Below are 23,769 nucleotides of genomic sequence, written 5' to 3'. Positions count from 1 at the left end.
AGCTCAAATAGTTGAAGTTCTCAATATGCTTGGTGGATGGTAGTAAGATATACATATGTGTATGTAAGTATACTCGTATACAAACTTGCTGAACATAGACGCTCACTAAACAAAAGCAAAGCTTTCCGGCGTATCGCCGAAATTCTTACACTTTCCTAGACGAATGTTTAGTCACGAGCCCACTGATCCCTCCAATGCGGTATGTTAACCATGTACTAAAATATATATATGTGTGTTTATGTATGTATCTGTGTGTGTAACACAAAGCAGCACTAGAATTTTCATAGCAAACCGATTTTTTTGTTGGTATTTTCCCTGCATTTCCATATTGACCGCGGCCAGCGAAGTGGTCGTTCGTGCACGGGGAAATTTATTTCGTTTTTTGTTTGTTCACTTTCTTCCCTTCGTGTTCCTTCCATTTTTGTTTTGTTTATTCTAATTCTTTCAGGTGTGTTAACGTACAGTTAAAATTTTTATGGCTCCTGGTAGAACTATTTATGGTTGTCTATTCATGAGTTTCTGTTATTTTGGGAACTGCTCGCGCAACGTTCCCGACGAACGACGAAAACGAAATTTACATCGAATGTTTTTCAACGATTTTGTCTACTTCTAAATTCTCCATGGCTCTAAGGAAGTTACCCATACAAAAACCAACGTGTTGAAATAACTTCATGTAGTATCATTCACACGTGGTGAGATTGTAAGGAGATTTGGTGACTAAAGATAAAAAACTTAAAATAATATAGCCGAAAGAAGATCCATATACATAAATACAAGTATGTCACAATTAAAATTTGATTTTTAACTATACAGTTGTAAAGACATTTTCAAGGAAATGATAGAGATAAGTTCTCTGAAATTTCTCTCTTACTATAGAGCATAAGAAATAATTGTAAAACTTTGACGCTTCATTTTTACCAAATGTATATACAACAGAACCTATAACTTGAACGCTACCTTATGTAGGTAAACATGATTATGAACACAATTCACCGATATTCATTTAAATATTTTAAATCAAGCTACCAGTTCTAGCCAATTGTGACCACCAAAATGTGTCCATATTTTACCACTTTCTTCAATTTTGAGGAATACCACAACATACATGCATAGGTGGTGGAAAGTATTACATCACCGATTATAAAGTCAATTCCGGGCATACATTACACCATCTCACCAATATGCGCTCCAGAAAATTACAAAATCGCTCCTGATATTTCCTGAAGAACACTTACATGATGGGGCCTATACTCTACATATATTAACACCTTCATCGACTCCCAATAGCTGAAAGGCGTCCTCTCGAAACGAAAGTGACCTACTGCAGTTGGCAAAACTCCTAATTATCCCCGATTGACTCCGACATACTGTACTTATGTCGTGCGCGGGTGTAAAGGGACCCTGCGCAACGCTAATACATTCTTTGCAAGCCCTACTGAACTACCAACCTTCCCCTATGGTCGAAACAGCTTCTGGACCTCCGTAGGATGTTTTCGCTGACAATTTTTTTTCACGCAAACAGGGTTTAAATACACCGTTTCAATAGCAACAGAGTTCGACAGGGTCTTTAATTATATACATATATATGAATATAAGCATCAGTTGTGCCAACTAGCAAAATTACGCTTGCACCTAAAATTTATTGGCGTCTAACACTTTGCGCACATAAAACGCAACCACAATTCTGGGCAGACAAACAATTTACGCTCAAAAACTTGAAAATCGTCTAAAAATGTAAAGCTACGGCACCAGCGCTATAGTGTTGTTGGAAATTGTGAAAACACGGAACTGGGTTAAATGCCGGTGCAAAAACAAAATTCAAATTGAAATGCTAAAAACATACACGAACGGGAACACCCATGGCGGACGGACTCTATGAAAATATGCAATAGAGATAATGTGCGTTTGAATGCATGCTTGTGCATATTTGTGCCAAAATGTGGACTAACTGGCGATGTCTGGCAAGTGTCTTCCCACTCAAGACTTTACTCTAGTGTGGTTTAGATATTCAGAAATTCCGCATTATTCCGGCAACATTTTTCGAGTTTCATGAATTATTTGCAGAAAAGTGTATTCGATTGCAAAACTTCTTTCAGCTTAAATCTAATTCTCGACTTAAGCTAACATTAGCATACTTACACAATTTGCTTTTTCGTTACTACTTTTGGTTCAGAACTCGTGCTTTACTTGTTCACTTGTTGCTGGTTTGCAGTCTTTTTTTCTCTCTCACTCTATTTTATATGCACTCATGTTTTAATGTACATATGCTTCGAAAATTTTTAATATTTGTACCGTTATATAAGCTTCTTGCACATGAATGGAATACGTCTATTTCGAACATAAAATACACTGCTTTTTACACACACGACACCGCTTCATTCACGCAAAACTTAATTCCCCAAACGCATTAATGTTCCCGACCTTATCGCTAAAGCACATTCGAGGTACTGAGACAAATTGTTCAAAAACTTAACCAATTCAAAACCTCATTTGGCACTTATCACTAATCCCTTTGGGTGTATTGGAGTGTGTGCTGAATCCAATTTTAGTACAAATTCATTCAGTTATACTCACAGTCTGCCTGATTTGATGCAAATATATCTTTAAAACTATTTTAAGGATGATTTGCTTATCTCAAGTCCTTTATTTTCTTTTCGATTGCATCTAAATTTCCAATTCAATATTACGGAATTAGATTTAGAATTTCAGTTATCTGAAATGTTATAATTTTTTTTTTATTGCAAATTTTTTCTTATTTTCCCTCCGTGTACTTTTCGCGTTTCTCGTTTCGATTCTCCTCATTCCCAATAACAACTGACTCGTTCAAGTTGTGTGGGCAAACTAAAATCAAACTGAAGATGCCCATGTCCACTGTGTCAACTCCTCGTCCTCCTCTCTTCAATTCAACACCAAGAATGTTATTCTGCGTCCCCAAACTGCGCCCCACAAAAAAATGCAACACAACAAAATGAAAATATACGTGCGCACATACACAGATGCGCATACGTACGTAATTTTTTATAAAAATTCGTTGAAGCTGTCAAAGGTGCGTGTGAATGTGTGATCCTTGGATATGCGTTTGCTCTTCCGTCTCTTTTATTTGTTCGTAGAAATTGTTGCAGCTAAAAATAGTGTTACGCATACGACACGTTGAACGCATTCGGACGCAAGCAGCGTACTGTGGGTCTTGCTGTGAACCATAAACACATACGCACTGGTGGGCAAAGCATACAGCAGCCCATTAAGGCCTTTGCTTCTGGCTATTGTGCTCATCGACAAATGCAGTTCCACGTGGAAGAAAAACAAATGCAAATACTTAATTTGTATTTAAATATCCTTAACGTAAGCAATCTTCCTTATCCATGTAAAAATTTGCATTAAACAACATAAGACAACATCAAAGAGGAAGGAGACTAACTCTAAAATATTTTGCGGAGATTCCTAATATGCATACCCACTTAATTATGCGTTCTTCTCCCGATATCAGTAACTTGGCCGGGAGTATGTGCGATCTGTAGGTAGTTTATTAATACATTACACCAAAGACTTTTAAGTATTTGTTAACTTTTATTAAAATAAAGAAGAAACATTTTGGTTGTAAGGTTAATTTCAATAACATAACCCCGTTAATGTAAAAAGTTTATAGAGTGGACTTCACCGGCGAACCTGCCTCGAACTGTACTATCGGCCGGATTGGTCAAGGCCTAAGGTTCATATATAATATTTTAGACCAACTCGATGCCGAGATGTAGAAAAAGACCCCATTTGGCGAGCAAACAGTACTCTTTCCCCATAGCAAGATATCAGCTCACATCTTCGCCGTCACCATGACCAACATGATCAAACTGAGCTGCGGACTGCTGCCTCATCCACCGTATGACTTCTTTTCGTTTCCAAACGTGAAAAAGTTATTCACTAAGTAGAAATTTCAGTTGTTATTGTAGCGAGGACATAAACCCTGTTTGGGCGAAAATGCAAAATAAATTTCCTTCGAAGTCACTTAGCGGTATGTTTAGCAAACGAGCTTTTTTGACGAGGCCGGACCGTTCCCACGACAGTCGGGTCTACGTAACTGGAACGGACCAGGATATATTCCGGCCAAGGACTGTCCACTCGGCAGAACTCTGCCGCTACAACAACAACAACGAGGCCGGACCATAACGAAAATTGTAGGCTAAGGCTTACCCTCGGATATTGTTTTCACATAGAACAATAATGCCTGGCGCTGTAATAGAATTCCAACAATCAATTTGCGGTGGTTATTAAAAAATATAATAAAGATTTGTACCGATAGAAAAAATAAGATTTAGTTAATATTGATTATGGGATCGGGGTATTTGCATTAACCAACGACTTTATTTTATCCGGTCAGCACATATTCATACACATCACATAATTTTCGCCTTGCTTGGACTGCATTTTTGATTTGATAGTAAAACAGTATATAATGCCGAAAATGCTATTCCTTCTTCCATCTTCGCTAGGGCACCAAACAAAAATTATTCCAAAAATAAGTTATTCAAATTTATAACGGTAAATAAAAAGATAAACTGTTGTCATCAAACATTAAGATTTTTTAATTTGTATATAAATGCAACTGTGTATATTTTAAAAACAAACCGTTGGTAGCTCTGTTTCTTAACAAGCAGATGCAGCTGTCCCTTTTCCTCAACACACACTTTTTCAGCTGTCAAAAATTTTGTTACTCATCGCAATCGTTGAAGTTATATTCGCCGCGTGAGAAAACCGCTGTTGCTAATTTAATAAATATTTTTTTAACCATTCACTGTATTAACATCCAATTAATTAAATATGGTAAGCAAATGAATAAATTATTATCATGTGAAAATTTGCATATATAGGTAATGAGCGTAGTTGTCGATACATCATGAGACCAATCTAAAGAAGGCAATGTTGAATACACCAGGGCTTCAAACACATAACGCTATTGTTTGAAATATATTTAATAACGTTTTGATGAATATTGAAGAATATTTTATCATATTTTAAGTGCTTGCATTACTTACAGTAATTAAAACAAGTAAATTCGCTCCTACTTAACATAACCTTCAAAGAATTTTCTCGCATGCACTACTTAGAGACAGCTGTGTGTGCTCTTGTATTGGTGTAGTGCGGCGTGCTCGATGACAACACCCTGAATTTGATTCATGCGGCTAGAATTTATTAATCATATTATATATTTTTTAATTGACTTACAGCAACCGCAGATCGTGCTTTTAAAGGAAGGTACTGACACTTCTCAGGGCAAGCCTCAACTCATATCCAACATCAATGCTTGTCAGTCCATCGTGGACGCTGTGCGCACCACATTAGGCCCACGCGGCATGGATAAGCTTATTGTTGATGCTTCGGGTAAGGCTACAATTTCAAACGATGGTGCCACAATAATGAAGCTTTTGGACATTGTGCATCCCGCCGCTAAAACGCTTGTCGACATAGCTAAATCCCAAGATGCTGAGGTAAGGATATTAATATTTTTAAATTATTTCCCGATAACAAAATTTGTGCTTATAGGTTGGTGACGGCACCACATCAGTTGTACTTTTGGCAGGAGAAATTTTAAAGCAAATTAAACCCTTCGTTGAGGAAGGTGTGCATGCTCGTATCATTATTAAAGCTATTCGCAAAGCGCTCCAGTTATGTATGACCAAGATCAATGAAATGGCTGTACATGTTGAGGCTCAATCAAAAGAACAGCAACGTGCATTACTGGAAAAGTGTGCTGCCACAGCAATGTCTTCAAAACTAATTCACCAGCAGAAGGATTTCTTCTCAAAAATGGTGGTAGATACCGTACTCTCTTTGGATGAGTTATTACCATTGAATATGATTGGTATCAAAAAGGTATCGGGTGGATCATTAGAAGAATCAGAACTAGTAACTGGCGTGGCTTTCAAAAAGACATTCTCTTACGCTGGTTTCGAAATGGCACCAAAATCATATAAAAATTGCAAAATCGCTCTATTAAACATAGAATTGGAACTAAAAGCCGAGCGCGATAATGCCGAAGTGCGAGTGGACAATGTTAAAGAGTACCAGAAAATTGTTGATGCCGAGTGGCAAATTTTATACAAAAAACTTGACAAAATTCACGCATCTGGTGCAAATGTTGTACTGTCCAAACTACCAATTGGTGATGTTGCAACACAGTATTTCGCAGACCGTGACATGTTCTGCGCAGGTCGTGTACCTGAAGAGGATTTGAAGCGTACAATGAAGGCTTGCGGAGGCGCTGTAATGACCACTGCCAATGACATAAATCCTTCTGTATTAGGTCTTTGTGAATATTTCGAAGAACGCCAAATTGGTGGAGAACGATTCAACTTCTTCCAAGGTAAGATCCACTTTTTTTATACATATCACTTATATTATCATAAATTTTTTGTTTTCTATTTAAAGGTTGTCCTAATGCCAGAACATGCACATTGATTTTGCGGGGAGGCGCCGAACAATTCCTTGAAGAAACCGAACGTTCACTGCATGACGCTATTATGATTGTGCGACGTACAATTAAGCATGACTCGGTAGTTGCTGGTAAGTTATATTAATATCCATAAAGCTTATATAGTAATTTAGTTTCTAATTACAAAATGCATAAGAAAAGAAGATGTCATATTTCCCAGAATACTTAAAACTTGTAAATTTTATTTTATATATTTGGCTTTATAAATGTTAATGTTTTGAATGCTTCAGAAAATATCTTGAGATTATTATATTGTTCAGAAAAACATAACCACAACAGCCAATTCAACAATTTGTTGTAAAATACAATAGTTTTGGGCTTGGAGAAAACTTTGTCCTGGATGATCGTCCAAGATAACGCTATAACCTCAAAACAAATTTTTCACATCGAACCACTATAGCAAATAGCTGACATACAGTGCGACCGATCAAAATCAAGTTCTTGTATGGAAGACTTCTTTTTTTTGACTAGATATCTTCAGAAAATTTGGCATCAATTATTGTCCAAGGCAACGGCCATATAAATGTATTTTTTCGTTATTAACTAATCTTAATTGGGCATGAATATGGTTGTTATCAAACAACGTGGCTGGAAAGAATTTCTAGAACATTCACATAATTTATAAAGGTTTCATTGTCAAAATCTTCGCTATCTACAAATTTTGGTTTAAAATAACGTTTTTGAAGTCAACCAATATTTGATCATTGATCAATCTTGAAAATTGTGCACACATACGCACAGCATAGTTTTTGTTATATTTTTGTCTTTCACTTCACTATTAATTTTCTTACGATCTGTGTTAACTGCTCTCATTCAGGTTGTCAGTAATGTCGCTGGTATCATTTATTTTTAACTTCTAAATTTGAATTTCTCCCCCCCTAATAGAGCAGAAAGCAAGCTTGTCAGTGTGAGATAGCGTTTAATTTCCACAAAACAGCATTGTAGTACACGCCCCGCCCATTCACCTTTTCTTCGAAATCGAAGGCTTTGACTGATACACTGCCGTCTGCTTTAACAGCTGCATCCGCCGGCAACTATCGTGTATTTACGCCATTATTATTATTATTGTACTCTTGTGCTCGCAGCGGTTTGTGAGCATGTGTATTGGCGATGCTCCTTGCTGCAATGCTGAACTGTTGCCCGTGCTGTGGACAATGCTTAATATGTACAAAGTTGATTTTTTTAATCGATTTTGAATTTTTAGTGGCTGAAACTTAATTGAAATAAATAAATATAACAAAAAGTATGTTTTTATTTTACGAGTATATATTTATATTCCTTTATTTTATAAATATTATATATTGATGGTAGCAATGATTGGCAAGCTATTAGTCTCCTTGACGCACGTCTAATTTTTCAATGCACCATAGCGAGCTTATCTCCCCGCATACCCCCTCCCCCCCTCTTCAGTACCCACTCTTTTGTTCAACTTCCCATCCTATGACGCATAAAAAACCGGTCCGGCTAGTTAAAATTTTTTTTTTTTGCTTACATTTATTTGCAGTATCCCCAAGTCAGATGGTGGTTTTGCAATAAATTAACAAAATTGAGATATTTGTAATCGCATTAACTCGCTTTCATTTCAAAAGTAAATGAAGAACTTGTCAATTTAGTCATCTCGGTAAGTTGGTTTTTGTTGTAGTTCTCGCAATCGCTGCTCCTCCCTTCTGCAAAGTAGTCATTGTCTAGTGTTTTCATTCTCCGTTAGTTTCAACAATAGTTTGTATTGCTATAGCCGACCATAAATTTCAATTCAATTATTGATTTACAATTATGTTTTTAAAGGCAAGATTTAAGAAAAGTCGCAAGGCTTGATCTCTGCAAAGTTATAGTAAATTTTGTTTGAAATATTAATTACATTTGAAAGACTTGTAAATGTAATAGGCAATTAAACTTAAAAAACAAAAAATTAATACAATTTAATTACTTCAACATTCTCATTCATATATTTCATTTGAAAAATATACTATTTTTGTACCCTTAACAGAGTATATTAAATTTGTCATAAAGCTTGTAATACCCAGCACAAAACGTCCTAAAGAATATTTACATATGTATATAAATGATCAAAGTGAACGATTAAAATCAGGTCTTTGCATTGAAAACTTTTTTTTTTGACCAGATATCTTCACGAAATTTGACATGGAGAATTGTCTAAAGCAATGGTACATTCTCCGAACATATTGTTCAGATAGGACCACTGTAGCTGCCATACAAACTGCTTTTTTTATGAAGAGTATTATAGCTTTGATGCAACCGAATTAATGTTTTTTATGTTTGAATATAACTGTGCGCCGTTTGAACGAAGACGAACTGCTTTGAAACGAATGTGAGGGTCTAAAGCGTTATTTATTTCAATTGATGTAGCAAATCGTCTTGATTTGGACATGTGGACGAAAGGACTGCCTTCAAATCATACCGCAATTAATGTAGTCAACATTCCTCAATTTTGGAGTGATGTTGTGGTTGTAACAAGGTAATCCATAATTTTGCTGCCCAGTTGACAGTCTTTGGCCAGATAAAAATCGTTGTTGATTCCGATTACAACACCCAACTATTTTCGAAATGTCTGGTTCGTGTATTCTCTTATTTTTCCTTTGCAATCTATATATTATATTTGTGTTTTTGCAAAAAGCACGTGATCAGTACAAAGTACCATATTAAAGATTTTTGATAAAAAATACCCTACAAACACTTAAAGGGCTAACCAATCCATTATGGAATATGATGAAAATTAATAATTGCTTTAGATTTTTAATAATATATTAACTAGATAACTGCCTGCCACAAGAATAACATTAAATCTTAGGCATAAAAGCATGTCAAACTTCCAACCTTTAAGCAACCCTTTTATGATTTCTAAATTTTTATTTTGTATGTCATTAGTAACAATCGCATTACAAGAAGTATTACTGACTTAACTACTGAATTATGTATGTATTCAATCTGTTGTTTTTGTTGTCTAATGCAACGTGACTTGAACATAGTCATTTGCATAAATGCTTATGCAAGAACATTTGAATGACGCCAGACTTTTTCAACTTTTACGGTTTTGACATCCCTGTTCATGTTCAGCCATTGTAAGTTGTCAATCTTTTTTCCATAAATATTTATTTATTTTGTAAATAGGCGTGTATGTACCACGGTTATCGTGTTATTCTGTGTGTTAATAAAATGCGCGACGGTGAAATAAATTTATAGAGCGAAAAGAACGATCTCTTTCAGCAGCATTAAGGGGTTATATACAATTAGAAGGCCGAAAAGAAGTGAATTTTCCAGAGGTTTTTCCGAGAAAACTTTTAAATTTATTGATCCAAAAATTTATACACATATTAAGGTATCTTTTAATTATATTTAAAGACTTAGTACTATTAAAAATAATTAGACGGAAAAGAGCTATGCCTGATCTCCGGGAGCTCCACTCAAAAAAGTGTGTTTTGGGTGACCACTATATCTCTGAACTGGACCAACTGAAATTAAAAAACCAAACAGATTTGTTTAAGTAATGTTAAATCTAGTAATTAATCGAAGGAAATAGCAAAATAAAATTTTTTAAAAAATGGCGGTTTCTCAAAAAAATCGATTTTTCACCACAATTTCGGCCTTGAATTGTTTATAAATACAAAAATATTTATCGGAGAGAAAAAATCTTTAATTAATTACTAAAAAATATATTTAAGAAGCTTGCGTTAAAATTTGAGACTAATCGGCTTAGCCGTTTTCGAGTAATGTTGGTCACCGACTTTGAAAACACCATTCTGAGAAAAAGTCGCTGTCGCTCCGGCCTTGTACTTCCAGGCAATCTGAAACGCCTTTTCAAATTTGCGTGTAACGTCGAAAATATTCACCGGAACGATATGAAATTTTCTGTGTGTATTCTTAAATATAAGTACATTAGGAAAAATAAATAAAAAATAAAATCGATTTTTTGAAAATTCTAACTGTATGTAACACCTTAGGGTGGTAGATCTTACTCTTATCGCATATCATAAATGCGAACTCGCAATCTTTCAAAGTTCGAAATTGTTTGACATATTTGCTTTTGTTTTGTTTATTACGGTTTCTAATCCCACCATACAGCCACTGTTGTGCAATGCAAATTGGTTTCAATTGAAGTCACGTTGCACGTTGCAAATTCACAATCAACGAATACTTACATATGTGTGTATATTCCTGTATTTACATATATGTATGTACACATGTGAGCGAAATAATACTTGTTCGCCTTCGGAAGTTTTCCAAAGCATAAAATGTAAATTTGCAGTAGAAGAAGAGTCACATTTGTAAAAAAGGCTTCACTTATACCACTCTAAAATATCTTTGTAAACATACCGGAATAAGCCTAGTCGAAAAATATTTCCCTGGGTGCATGATTCTGCTAAATCCCTAGAAGATTTCAGCAATTCTTCGCCCTTTAATGCAATAGGATTTCTTCCATAAAGAGTCCCATTTTATTGATTTTTTTTCACTACATTTTTTTTACTACATTACTTAATAACATGCATGTACAATATTTTTAGATACGCTCCTAGTATTTTGCTCAACTTTCTTGCATGTATTTTTTTTTTTTATTATTTTTTATTTACACGGTTTCAGTAAATAAATGCATATTATTCCCATTCAAAAGTGAGCTACACTAAAGAAAATAAGAACGAAATATGAAATTCAAATGAAATGCACAATAGATGAAGGATTGAAAGAAATACAATTGAAGCTAAACATTTTTAAATTGACCTAGCGAAAGCAGTACTACCTCAATTTCTATGTGTGTGTGTGTTTGCTCTTATCACCTAAACATGCTCGCATATTCACACACACATGCGCGTACACAATTTATTGGTAAACAAAGCAATTAATTTATTTATTTATTAAACCCCCTGTAAAGTAAGAGGGCTTTCCAAAAATTCCGAACAAGCGAAGCCACACAGCGTGTAGAATTCGCCGAACGGGGAATATTTTTGTATGGTTGTCAGCATAAATACCCTCACTAGACGCTCATTGGATATTATGCTCCCCATGACAAGGAAGACAGATGATACAAACAACTCGAAACTTATACATGCGATTCTACAAATCAATTGAGAATTACAGTTAACGGCAATCGACTGCAGTGAAAAACGATTGCAATTTTTTTTTCGAAAAAACTGGTTGTCTTAATTGCGACCTTTATAAAAGAATTTAATTCAACTAATGGCATTGGTGGTGGAATTTGTATTACCGACCATAAGCGTAATAATCTGAAACCATGTTGAGCATACATATGTATATAAAATACGTAAAAATAAAAATAAAATTGTAATATACGAAACACCGATAATAAAAGTTATAGATTTGGAAGGACTATCCGTCTGTTCGCGCAATGTATAACTCGAATAAATTTGATGTAACTCAAACTAAATCGCCTAGTATTTATATTACCTTGGTTTATTAAATAAGATCAGACGAATCAAACAGATCAGCTGATAAGGACCATGAATGCCCTGCTGATCGCTTAGTATAAAGGTTTGTATCTTAACTGCTAACTATTACTAGCTAGCAAAGTGTCTGCTGGAAAAGCGTTTCCTTAACCAAAAAAAAACTTGCAGAAGAGAGCACAACTAGCAGAGGAAAGCACAAGTAGCAGAAAATATCGGCTACCGTATGAAGAAACAGGTGTTAAAGCACAAGCGATATTTGACTAATTTGTTTTCATTTTGTTCATTTTCATTGTTTTGAATTGTGAAAATAAAAATTCTATTGATTGTTGTCCAAATTTTGATATGAAGTGATTATAAAAAAACATAATTTTGAAAATATCTTGCTAGTTTCTGCTGGTTTTCCCTTTCTTTACTTTTTTATTATTTCGTATGAATCCAAAAAAAGCTAAAAAATAAAAGTTAACCCCTTCTAATTGGTGTGAGTTATATTATTTCTTTATAAATCAAATGATATGCTGCAATTACTGAAATTAAAAAAAAAAACACAAAATATTCGTCTGCATACTTCCATATCGCTATTTGTCGCCGAAGAAAACATTATATTCTGTCTTGTTTCAGAGGAACTTTCTGAGGTTTACTTGAACAATTTGCGGCTGTCTCAGCTTGTTAGGTTCCAAATGCGCTCACTTAACAATTTTTTTTGTGGGTTTTCTTATAACGAGTGCAGCTTCCATAACCATAAATTGTATGTTGATTACATTTTTTTCCTAACTAACTATAAATCGTAATTATAATGCATCATACTTTAAGCCGATTAGTATTTGAAGTCGTGCTTATCAAATGTTACAACTAATTCAATTTTTTACGAGTATACTTATGCAACGTGCAATCTTTCTCTCTCCACACTCTTCCATTTTCTACAAGTGTTCAGCGAATCGTCATTTAATATCCTTTGATCATGTGGATGTGTGACGTTTAGAAAAGGCTGCGCACAGGTAAGCATAAGAACAAACACAGCGCAGCAACGTGACTTGACTGAATGTCAAAGAATTTTATTCAACTGAACTTCTTAATATTCATAAGAAACCACAATTGTTTCCCGTCTACCGATTGTAGAGTTGTATTGTGTTATGAAGACGTTTGTCAAATGCAAAGCTGTATTTGCCATCTTGTAGTGACTTTGACGTAGCTAAACGTGAACGATACAATAATCGCATTACCAGAAGCTCGAAAAATTTTATTTTATTTATTTTTTCCAATGCAAATAATTTCGTAAGCGTTATCTTAGATATAACGTTAATTGTCTGTTAGTTTTGCCCTTAAACTCAAGAACTAAGTTTTTTCGTACACAAACTAGTTAACCTGGAACCGCATTCGCAGAGCGCCCACTGCTAGTAGTGGTCTTGGTATGCACTGTATAGTTGCCGCAAGTTGCGCAAAATGTAGTTGCAGTGCCCATGGCTAGTTCAATGACCCCCACTGTGTACCTGTAAGTATTAGTGACAATTTGTAAGTATGTATGTATACGTTGCAGCAGTGCAGTGTGACATGCATTGCAAGTTGTTGACTTGTCGCTTGGTCGTTAAGTTTGTTTTTGGTCTCATTGTGGACGAAGTGATTATGCAGCTTGTTTCTAAATTTTGCGAAGTACGAGAGAAAATGGTGAGCACGAATTAAGCAAACTCATTTCTCGATAACAAATAATGCCTTGTTTAAAAAGGCACGCTATTATCAAATATTAATAATTCGACTCTTAATGATCTAAGCTTTCTTATATGTACGTATAATACAAGCAGTTTACCTACTTGAAGTGGTTATTTATGTGCATATGTACAATACAACAACAAAACCAGCTTTGCGTTGACATACACAGAACTGCAGTAAAATCGACGCAACAGTATAACTGGAGATTATTTTTAAACAACTAGAGCAAGTACATATGGTGCATATGTATGTACGTAATATGTAGGAGTTTAATTGCACTACAGAGCATAAAGAATTTATATTATTTAGTACACTTTGTTTTGCTGTTGCAATTGTGTTTTGCTAAGTGCAATGGCCCAGCGTCTTTGAAACGATCGATTTCAATAACACCAAGCTTTGTGTTGCACGTACAAACGTACATACACAGCTCTAACAGACAGCCAGGCAATGTGTAGTCTTAAAAATAAAGTTGATTACAACCACAAACAACTGTTGAATGCAACACCTTGAAACCGTACGGTTGTGCACATGTATGAAATTATATAAATGTATTATTTGTTATTAAAACATATATTTTTTATCATCGAAATAAGTTGAACTTAAATAAATCCAATACCCAAATATAGAATTAACATATAAAATCAAGATGTTTATACCAATTATTTTTGAAATTTTAAATTTTCTAATTTGTATATATTTGTTTTCTTATTTTTAGGTGGTGGCGCCATCGAAATGGAGCTTTCTAAAATCCTACGAGAATATTCACGAACCATCGCCGGAAAGGAGCAACTGCTGATCGCCGCCATTGCCAAAGCTCTGGAGATTATTCCACGTCAGCTGTGCGACAATGCTGGTTTTGACGCCACCAACATTCTGAACAAGCTTCGACAAAAACATGCCCAAGGTACGTTTTTACTAGTATAAAGCGGGTGTGCTAAAGAACCCCTGCTAATTGCGCAACTTCCTCTTAAAATGTTTGTAGCCAATAATATTTAACAAAACAAGCGTTAACTTCGGTTGCACCGAAGCTGTAATACCCTTCACAAATACAAAGGTTCCTTACAAGAACTTGATTGCGATCGTTCAATTTGTATGGCAGCTATATGATATAGTAACCTGATCTAAACAAGTTCTTCGGAGAATACATTGTTGCCTTAAACAATAACTCGTGCATAATTTCGTAAAGATATCTCGTCAAATGAAAGAGTTTTTCATACAAGCACTTGATTTCGACAGTTTGTATGGCAGCTATGTATATGCTATAGTGGTCCGATATCAGCCGTTTCGAGGAAAGGACAGGTGCAAAATTTCAAATCGATAGCTTAAGAACTGAGAGACTAGTTCGTATATAAATAGACGGACATGGCTAAATCAACTCAGCTCATCATGCTGATCATTTATATATATATATATATATATATCTTATTTTCAGGGTATAATTAATATGCATTCAGATTTCTGTCATACCTGTTTATGTACGAGTATATGTATACGTATCTGATTCACTTTTCTGCTCAACCTGTCCCAACCTGTGTTAGCACTTCCAGCTAGTCTCCTTGTCATTTGTAGTCGTATAATTGTGTACACAAATAATACTAAACAAACCATAGGAAATCAAGAGATAAACAAACTAAATATTTAGTAAAAACACAACTGTTGCTCGCTTTTGCCTTTTTTTTTATAACAAAAACGTCACGTAGTCATCGAAACGAACTGAAACGGCTGATTACACAGCCTCGGGCCAAATACGAATGAACGTATGCAAATATGTACATATGCATGATTGCACGAATATATCGGCTATAAAAAGAAGTACATACAATAACTTTATACTTTTGTACGAGTGCATAAATTTGTTTATATCATTTCGTGGCTCGCGTTTGTTGTCTTATTTTGAATTTTTGAATATTTCAAATTTTTCTATGTGCATACGTATAATTTTGTTCAAAGATTTTAAACTAAAATTGCTGAGGTACGAATTTGAAGGAGCAAAAAATAAATCGAAAATGAAATTAATAATCATATTATCCGTTAAAATGCAAAATGTTATCTTTATAAATAATTAAATAATTTCCAATTACATACTTACAAACATACCAACATACATAAACAGGTAAAACTATGCTATGGGGAATATATTTTTTTAGTAGTTTGAATTTCCCACGAGGGATCTCGAATCCATCAGCATTATTTAATTTGGGTTAATTTAAATTGACTTAAGGAGGGAAACCAGTTTAGGAGGCCGAAATTCGAGTGTTTTTTGTGATTTTTTTTAACTGAGAAAGAATACTTAGAATTCCTTTAAACTTGCCGGGTAGTTTTCTCCTATTTTGAACTACGCTCTTAAATTTTTCGATGCCATTTCCGCCGGAAGTGGTGGAGTTAGAGGGTGGTGTCCATTGACGATCGCCATCAGAGTTGACTACTGGCGGGACACCTGGAGATCACAGTTTTGATCTGATATCATAATTTTTTTTACTTTCGGTAGTAACATATTTTCTAAGAATATGAACCAAACTCTGGGCAAAAGAATTGAAAATTAAATGTTTTAGAGGTGTTTGAACAAAATGTTATGTTTTTTATTTCATTTTTTTCACCTTTCTTACATAAAAAAATATATTTAACTTAATAATGTCATTCCAGAGTTTGGTTCATGTTTTTCAAAGTTGAACAAAGGATATTCACACGAATTTTTAGATCGATTCGTCAATAACTTTTCGTGCTAGGATTCCCGCAAGTTGAAAACAAGTCGTTTCGAGCAAAACGCATTTGAAAACAAGTAAGGAAGGGCTAAGTTCGGATGTAACCGAACATTTTATACTCTCGCAAAGTCAAATAGTATACTCGTTTGAGATTTCTTTGTGGATTGGCTGATATTTTCGGTAGAAGGTCAACTATAGGCACTGGGGTCCACATATTTAGTACTTAGGGGCTTAAACAGTTTTGGTTCGATTTAGACAATTTTTGGCCACAAGGTGGCATACTTTAATCGCATTATTCACGCAAAGTTTTATCCCGATACAGTCATTGTTGCCTGATTTGCATAGTGGAAAGTGAAATAATCAGATGGAATTTAAAATGGTGTTATATGGAAAGTAGGCGTGGTTGTAGTCCGATTTCGCCCATTTTTGCACTGTGACATAGAAACATGAAAAGAACGTTATGCACCGAATTTGGTTGAAATCGGTTAAGCAGATCTCAAGATATGGGTTTTCACCTAAAAGTGGGCTGTGCCACGCCCACTGTCTAATTTTGAACGCGGTTCCTATAAAGTCATCTCATACCATCCCAGAGATAAAATTTAATGACTCTGGCGTGTTTAGTGCTTGATTTATCGCGCTTTTAGTAGTTTTTAACAGTACCGTTATATGGGGAGTGGGCGGAGTTGCCACCCGATTTCAACTATTTTCACACCGTCAATAGAAGTGCTAAAAATATTTGCTTCCAGTGAATTTTGTTATTATAGCATTAGCGGTTTAGGAGATATGCACATTAAACCTATTAGAGGCGGGACCACGCCCACTTTTTTAAAAAAAATTTTAACTGCAGATGCCCCTCCCTAATGTGATCCTGTGTACCAAATAACAGTCTTGTATCTTATTGCGGAGCTTAGTTATGGCAAGTTATTTGTTTTTGATTAATGGCGTTTTGTGGGCGTGGCAGTGGTCCGATTACGCCCATCTGCAATACCAACCGTCTCACGGTACCATGAAACATGTCTACCAAGTTTCATAAAGATATCTCAATTTTTACTCAAGTTAGAGCTTGCACGGACGGACGGACAGACGGACGGACAGACAGTCACCCGGATTTCAACTCGTCTCTTCATCCTGATCATTTATATATATATAACCCTATATCTAACTCGATTAGTTTTAGGTGATACAAACAACCGTTAGGTGAACAAAACTATTATACTCTGTAGCAACAGGTTGCGAGAGTATAAAAAAGGCGCTTCGGCACTGAATCGACCAGTGTTTATCCTAGTGCTCATATAATCGGAACTAATTTCAATTTCGTTTTGAAACCTAAGCAACCTATTCTTGAATAGTTGTACTTACAATTTATGCTATAAAAAAAAGTCGATTTTTTTAAATCATCAAAACTGGTTTCCTCCCTTAAGGTAAATGAAAATACTTTCAGAGCTATGTGTAGGCACATGTGTAGATACGCATTGTCACAAACACTGATCCAATACAATTTAATGCAAGGAATTCTAAATAAGTACCCTTTTAAGACGGCAGCGTAGGTCTCTTTGAAAATCATACTGTTATTATCATTTAACTATAACATTAAATTTATAGCTTTTTTCATCTGTAATTAAATTAAGTAATTATTTTAGAATATCAAGCACACTGCACAAACAGTCCTTCTAATCGATGAATATGCATTTTATTTCTCTATATCATTTAATAGGTGGTCAGTGGTTTGGCGTCGATATCACCAAGGAGCATATTGCCGACAACTTCGACCAGTGCGTTTGGGAGCCGTCGATTATCAAGATCAACGCTTTAACCGCCGCTGCCGAGGCTGCCTGCATGATACTCTCCGTCGATGAAACCATTAAGAGCCCCAAAGCTGGCAATGAGATGCCGATGGCTGGCGGCATGGGTCGCGGCATGGGAAGGCCCATGTAAGCGCAATGTACTCGCATTTAAATAATTTTGTAACTTCTTCATAAAATCACATCCAAAGTCATTAGCGTCAGGAGAAAAGCTGAATTCACATGCTAACTGTTTCTGCAGTAAAAACTTAAGTTTCTTTATTAAATTATGGAAATAAAATGCTAGCTACTAATTTCCAATAAACTGTAGTATTGTAATTGTTGCTCTAAAATTTTAAATTTACCTGCAATTCATTAACTCTTTGCATACCAATTTTTTTTTTAAGCATTTGAAGCTTTTACCTAACAATTTATAATATGAAATGGCCTTTATTAAATAAAAAATAAAACTCATTAATAAAACTGACAAAAAGAGGGTTTTTATCACAACATTATTATAATAAGAAATATGTACATATGTAAGTAAAGGTATAAGTATATCTAAGTGATTTTTTGCGACGCAATTACCAAAATAGCCGCCATCAGCATGACTCCTGCCCACTTTGTGCTGTTTTTATTGTTGGCAATCACAAAAAAAATCCGAATACTACATTACCCGGGAAATGAGCGCCAATTCCGGAATAGCGTTTTGTATACACATATTTAAGTGAGCGCGCGGCTTCGCAAGTGTCAACATTACCGTCTCCACATATTCTCTCATTATCGTCAATAACTGGAGGTACTAAGAAAATATAGGCGACATGCCTCTCAGCACAGTTATGCAGTAAACAGAAACGCTGGGAATTTCCTGCGTATATTCCAGTTTGTTCCCCCTATTTCCTACAACGCAATTTCCATAGCGCATGTCCGTTTTTCGGTATGTATACATACCTGAAATTGCATATATTGTATATTCGAGCCATGGTTTGAGACAAACTGGAAGATAAAAAGGTGTGTTGTTATTTTACATTTCTACATACATGAGTATGTATTTACTACGATTTTGAAGGATTTATAACCCAAACAGCCACCTGCCAGATATTACCGATAAACGAATTTTTCCTACTTTTTTGTGATTCAATATATAAATGTACAAATATTTACTTACCTAAACGTTTATGTAACTACCTGTGATGTCAGTTAATGCAAGAAAGCTTCTCACTATTTTATTTTCACCTGCATACCATCTAATCAAATTTGAACCTCTCTCATGCAAGTCGCCCCTCCACCTCTGTTAATAATGATAACATCGAAAAAGTTAAAGAAACAATCCTTGAAAATCGTCGTGTTGGCATCAGAGAGTTAGCAAAGGATCTTAACAATTCTTATGGATCGACTCAACACAATTTGGTTAATGTTTTGAGTATGAAGCTTGTCAATGCAAGACTCGTACCAAAAGACTTGAAACTTTTGCAAAAGCAACGTCGAGTGGAGGTCGCAACAAATATGCTTGACAACGTAGCTGAGGACCGACCCGAAACTTATGACAAGTGTATGGAAAATTAAATTAAACGATGGCATGCTGGTATTGGTCCAGAAGCCTAGTTTGACGGCGATAATAAAAACTTGTATTAAAATTCCTAAAAATGTATTTTATTTTCTGTTATTCGGATAATTTTTGATCATATGATATATAGTAAAAGTTTTAGTGATTTGTGTAAAATCCGATCAATCGGGTTATGATAATGTCTTGTCTAATAATTTTACTTTTGCAACTATGAAAGCCGCAAACATTACATAAGTAGGTATGTACATCAAGGATCATCATCATATATACATTCATATGTATGTATATATATGTGTATTATATATTTCGTAAAAAATTTGCATTGCATATCTATATATCCATATGCATGAATGAAATATGACATGCATTCTATCAATGATAGGCTCGTAAGAGAAACTATCACAACAACGCTCTATAATATCTACTTGTAGGATATGTGTCGTATAAACGTAGATATATCGATATACATAGGTACCTATGTATGTGTTCTTAAATAAGTACCGCCTGGAATGAGTAGTAAGTCATCCCTTGAAAAATATACTCATGAACATATATTATACATAGGTACATACATATGTACATATGTACAAATGGCATGTCATGCAACACATTGATGACATACACATACTTCCATATAAAAACATACATATGTATGTATATACATATCTCTTGCATCTACAATCGAGCATACATATATACCTATAAACCTGTGTTAGCAAATACATATATTGCTAATTTAGTATATTATATTATAGATCAGGACGTTTGCTACACGGTTAGCTTTTTCAAGGACGTAACCTTGGGATACATATGTACATACATATATTTATATCAAAAGTATTCCCTTACAAACAATTGTTTCAATACATGCCCTTCTGTTTGTTTACATAGGTGTGTACAGTAATGAAGAGAGTGGGGAGAGCGGGAACAATTACACGGCGCGGTACCCTGCAACAATTTTTCGCAGTTTTTTTTCTCCAACAATTCACTACAAGCGTCCCCGGGCACCGGTTTTCACTCTACAACCCTATGTGTACATTTGTATTTCTACGAGGTATTGTTTACCTAACTAATTTTAAAACAAACGGAATCGGCTTAACATGATAAATTCAAAGTTACATAAGGTAATTCTCTTTAATAGAACTTTCCCCCGATTGTTATACCCCTTATATAAAACAAACAAAAACAAAGTGATAAAATTCCTCACTCTCTTAGACTGCGTTTAGATGAGTACGACAAAAAGGCACTCATCGGCAAATTCTCTTTTGATATCGTTCATTGCGTTTACACAAGCGACGCGAATCCGACAACTTGCGTCGGATAATTTTCTTTCATATCGCAGTCTCAAATTCTTGTATTCTTCATAGACGCGGAACACAAGAATATTTTTGTTCAGCTATTTTGTGCCATTCGAGCAGGAGCTCCTTCGTCTTTCCTCTTCGTTCCCTCGCCCACAAAAACCGCTCTGGGCGACAAATAGAGTTCTCGTGTAAACACAGTCTTACTCTCCAGTACCAACTACCATCTTCATACATATTTACTTATGCATTTATTTACAAAAATCGTAGGTATGAATACATATGTATGTATGGACCATATAAAGCCTTCATTTGTTGATGCGGCGTCAGTGCAATGACCAGACAGTCAATTAACGAATGACTCTGTAGTGGAAAGAGGGTTGCGCAAGGCCTAGGGAGGTTTATGTATATACAACAAGATGGACAACTAGCATTTGGGGTGCTTTTTTAGAAGCTAGTTTTGATATACATATATACATACATACTGCATGGGTACAGATTGTAACCACGAGGTTTCTCGAGAGCACATCTCGTTATATATGTACATAGTTATATGTACATATGTAGTATGTATGTAAATACCCTGTAGCCAAAAGTTGTAAACTACTTGAGAATAAGGCCGGCCCAAGCAATTTACTGCTATTACTATTGTACCCTAAATAATAACATAAATAAAGAAACTAATAAATAAAATATGTGAAGAGAATTAGCTAAAATAGCACCCTAAAATTTTTGCGCCCCAGCCAATTGCCTAATTTGCCTATATGGACGGGCCGGCCTTGCTTGACAACTTATACGAACTACAAACGCAGCTTGTATTTTGCCTGACAGCATTGCCACTTTATCATATACTATAAGTACTCGTACATTTAGTATACACAATACTACTTGTATAATATAATATGTAATACTATGTACATAATGTATGCATTTACAAATCTAAAGATGCAGCAAGAAGACCATACATATGTACAATATATATATTTATATATACGAGTATATGCGTATATGTTGAATCTAATCTCGATTGAACCCCGCTTAACCTTTTGTGAATTGTGAATACTATGTGGGAGATAACGGGACTGTTACTACATACTCGTAGTTAATTAAGTAAGAATTTGCTGACAAACAGAAACTGAGGCCACTGGGTCTCAGAAATCCGTTTGAAGATTCTGTAGTAGTTTACATTCGAATCAATTTAATATAAGATCAGAATGCAGCCACGGATACAGTTGCTATTGTTGGTAGTTTTCGCTCTAATCACACGGAAAACGAAGGTATATTCCTATATATGTATACCTGTACTTGTCATAATCATTACCAATTTAAATTTGCATAAGTATGTATGTAGCTCGCGAACGCCAACGTGCTCTTTCGCTTTGCGCTGGATTTTCATGTCAAATCGGGTGATTCCAACGAAACCGACGCTGCTATTGACAAAACATTGACTTTTGAAAACAATCATGTGACCATTAAAAATAATCTCCATCCAGAAGAGTCGATCGGGCGGGAATTAACTTCGCGACCCGATGAAATGGCACAATTCAGCACCACCGCTGGTCCACTGCGAACGATGTCCGACTTCTGGATGCAAGAACAAAATGATACAGACGCGACCGAAATCGTAGATGCCTTAACTGGACTCTACCAGGAAATATCACCAGTTGTAGGACGAAGTGACTTCATATCTTCGAAGGTGAAGCTAATTACTCGTTACCTGAATATTTTGGATGCATCAGCAGCTGCGGCAAACGATTCGCACCAAACCAAATCGCACTACAATGTCGATCAGTTGCGAAAGTTCATCAAATTGGCGGACAAGTTAAAGGAGCCGCCCATCGCTGCAGATGACTCTCAACGCACCCTCGATTATATGGTGATGAAGCTGGCTCTGGACAAATATCGAATCGCAAGCCTACAGGCGAAGATAGAAAAACAAGTGACTGCCACTGAAAAAGCCTGGCAGCAATATGTCAAAACGAAACTGGTCGAAGTGGTCGTTTAAGAGGACCGGTCTTCATTTGAGTACACAATACGGATACAAAGCGTACCGCTGATCTTAAATGAAATAAAGTTAATTACATTTGGTGCATCATATCTGGCTTCAGATAATAATACAAATATACATACACACATACATACACGCATACTTGTGTTACAGCTGTGCAAATATAACTACTTAAATAAAATTACAACGAAATTGCCAAATATATAATTTTTATTATTTTTTGTATTATTATTACATGTATTTATGTATACACAAGCATTTGTTATATTCTTGCATACACACCGGGCATAAGTGTGTACACATATGTATGTAAGTATCTTCGAAATAAATATTGTTATTTATTAATTCACGCCGGCAACCTCCCACACAGTCCTCAGCGAGATGCAGTGAATAAAAACTTAAATACATACATACATATGTATGTGTGTATAAATATGTATTATAGGCACTACATACAAAAATGAAAACGGGATGTCTGCTGAGCTTCCAACATTTACTACCCAACAATCACAGCAAGCGCTTCCATGTCACTTGTCCGCTTAGGCCCACGAAAGGCGATCATTTCTAACTTTCTAAAATTGTGTGGCACCTTGGAGCGATGTTTATACCCTGAACAGGGTATTTTATGTTTGACACGAAGTTTACAACTCCAGACGAAAATTTCGGAGATCCAATAAAATATATTTATAAACGATCAGTGTGATGAGCTGAGTCGATTTAGCGAAGTCCGGTCAGTCTGTCTGAAATTTTGTACACGTCCGTTTCTCCCAATGAAGCTGCTTATTTATTGGAATTGCCGATATCGGAC

The 23,769-nt window shown here is 35.4% G+C and overlaps 2 protein-coding genes and 1 non-coding gene across 3 annotated transcripts; 2 read left to right on the top strand and 1 right to left on the bottom strand.

Annotated features, from left to right (window-relative positions):
• The first annotated feature begins 4,655 nt into the window (after positions 1-4,655).
• CCT7 (chaperonin containing TCP1 subunit 7) lies at positions 4,656-18,581 on the top strand. The gene is made up of 6 exons (XM_036377380.2): positions 4,656-4,815; positions 5,220-5,480; positions 5,536-6,355; positions 6,421-6,555; positions 14,321-14,509; positions 18,022-18,581. Exons 1-6 carry the CDS (start codon positions 4,813-4,815, stop codon positions 18,240-18,242), a joined length of 1,629 nt encoding a protein of 542 aa, XP_036233273.1. The 5' UTR covers positions 4,656-4,812; the 3' UTR covers positions 18,243-18,581.
• On the bottom strand, positions 11,378-11,514 carry LOC118683797 (U4atac minor spliceosomal RNA). Its single transcript, XR_004979672.1, has one exon. It is a non-coding gene; the product is annotated as a U4atac minor spliceosomal RNA (small nuclear RNA).
• Positions 18,582-22,068: 3,487 nt separating the features above from the next.
• LOC106618109 (uncharacterized) lies at positions 22,069-23,168 on the top strand. The gene is made up of 2 exons (XM_014235687.3): positions 22,069-22,230; positions 22,305-23,168. Exons 1-2 carry the CDS (start codon positions 22,168-22,170, stop codon positions 22,956-22,958), a joined length of 717 nt encoding a protein of 238 aa, XP_014091162.2. The 5' UTR covers positions 22,069-22,167; the 3' UTR covers positions 22,959-23,168.
• The last annotated feature ends 601 nt before the right edge of the window (positions 23,169-23,769 follow it).

Source organism: Bactrocera oleae, chromosome 2, assembly GCF_042242935.1.
Source record: "Bactrocera oleae isolate idBacOlea1 chromosome 2, idBacOlea1, whole genome shotgun sequence".
NCBI lineage: Eukaryota > Metazoa > Arthropoda > Insecta > Diptera > Tephritidae > Bactrocera > Bactrocera oleae.
Note: the sequence above shows the minus strand (reverse complement) of the source record. Positions and strands in the feature narration are given on the sequence as shown.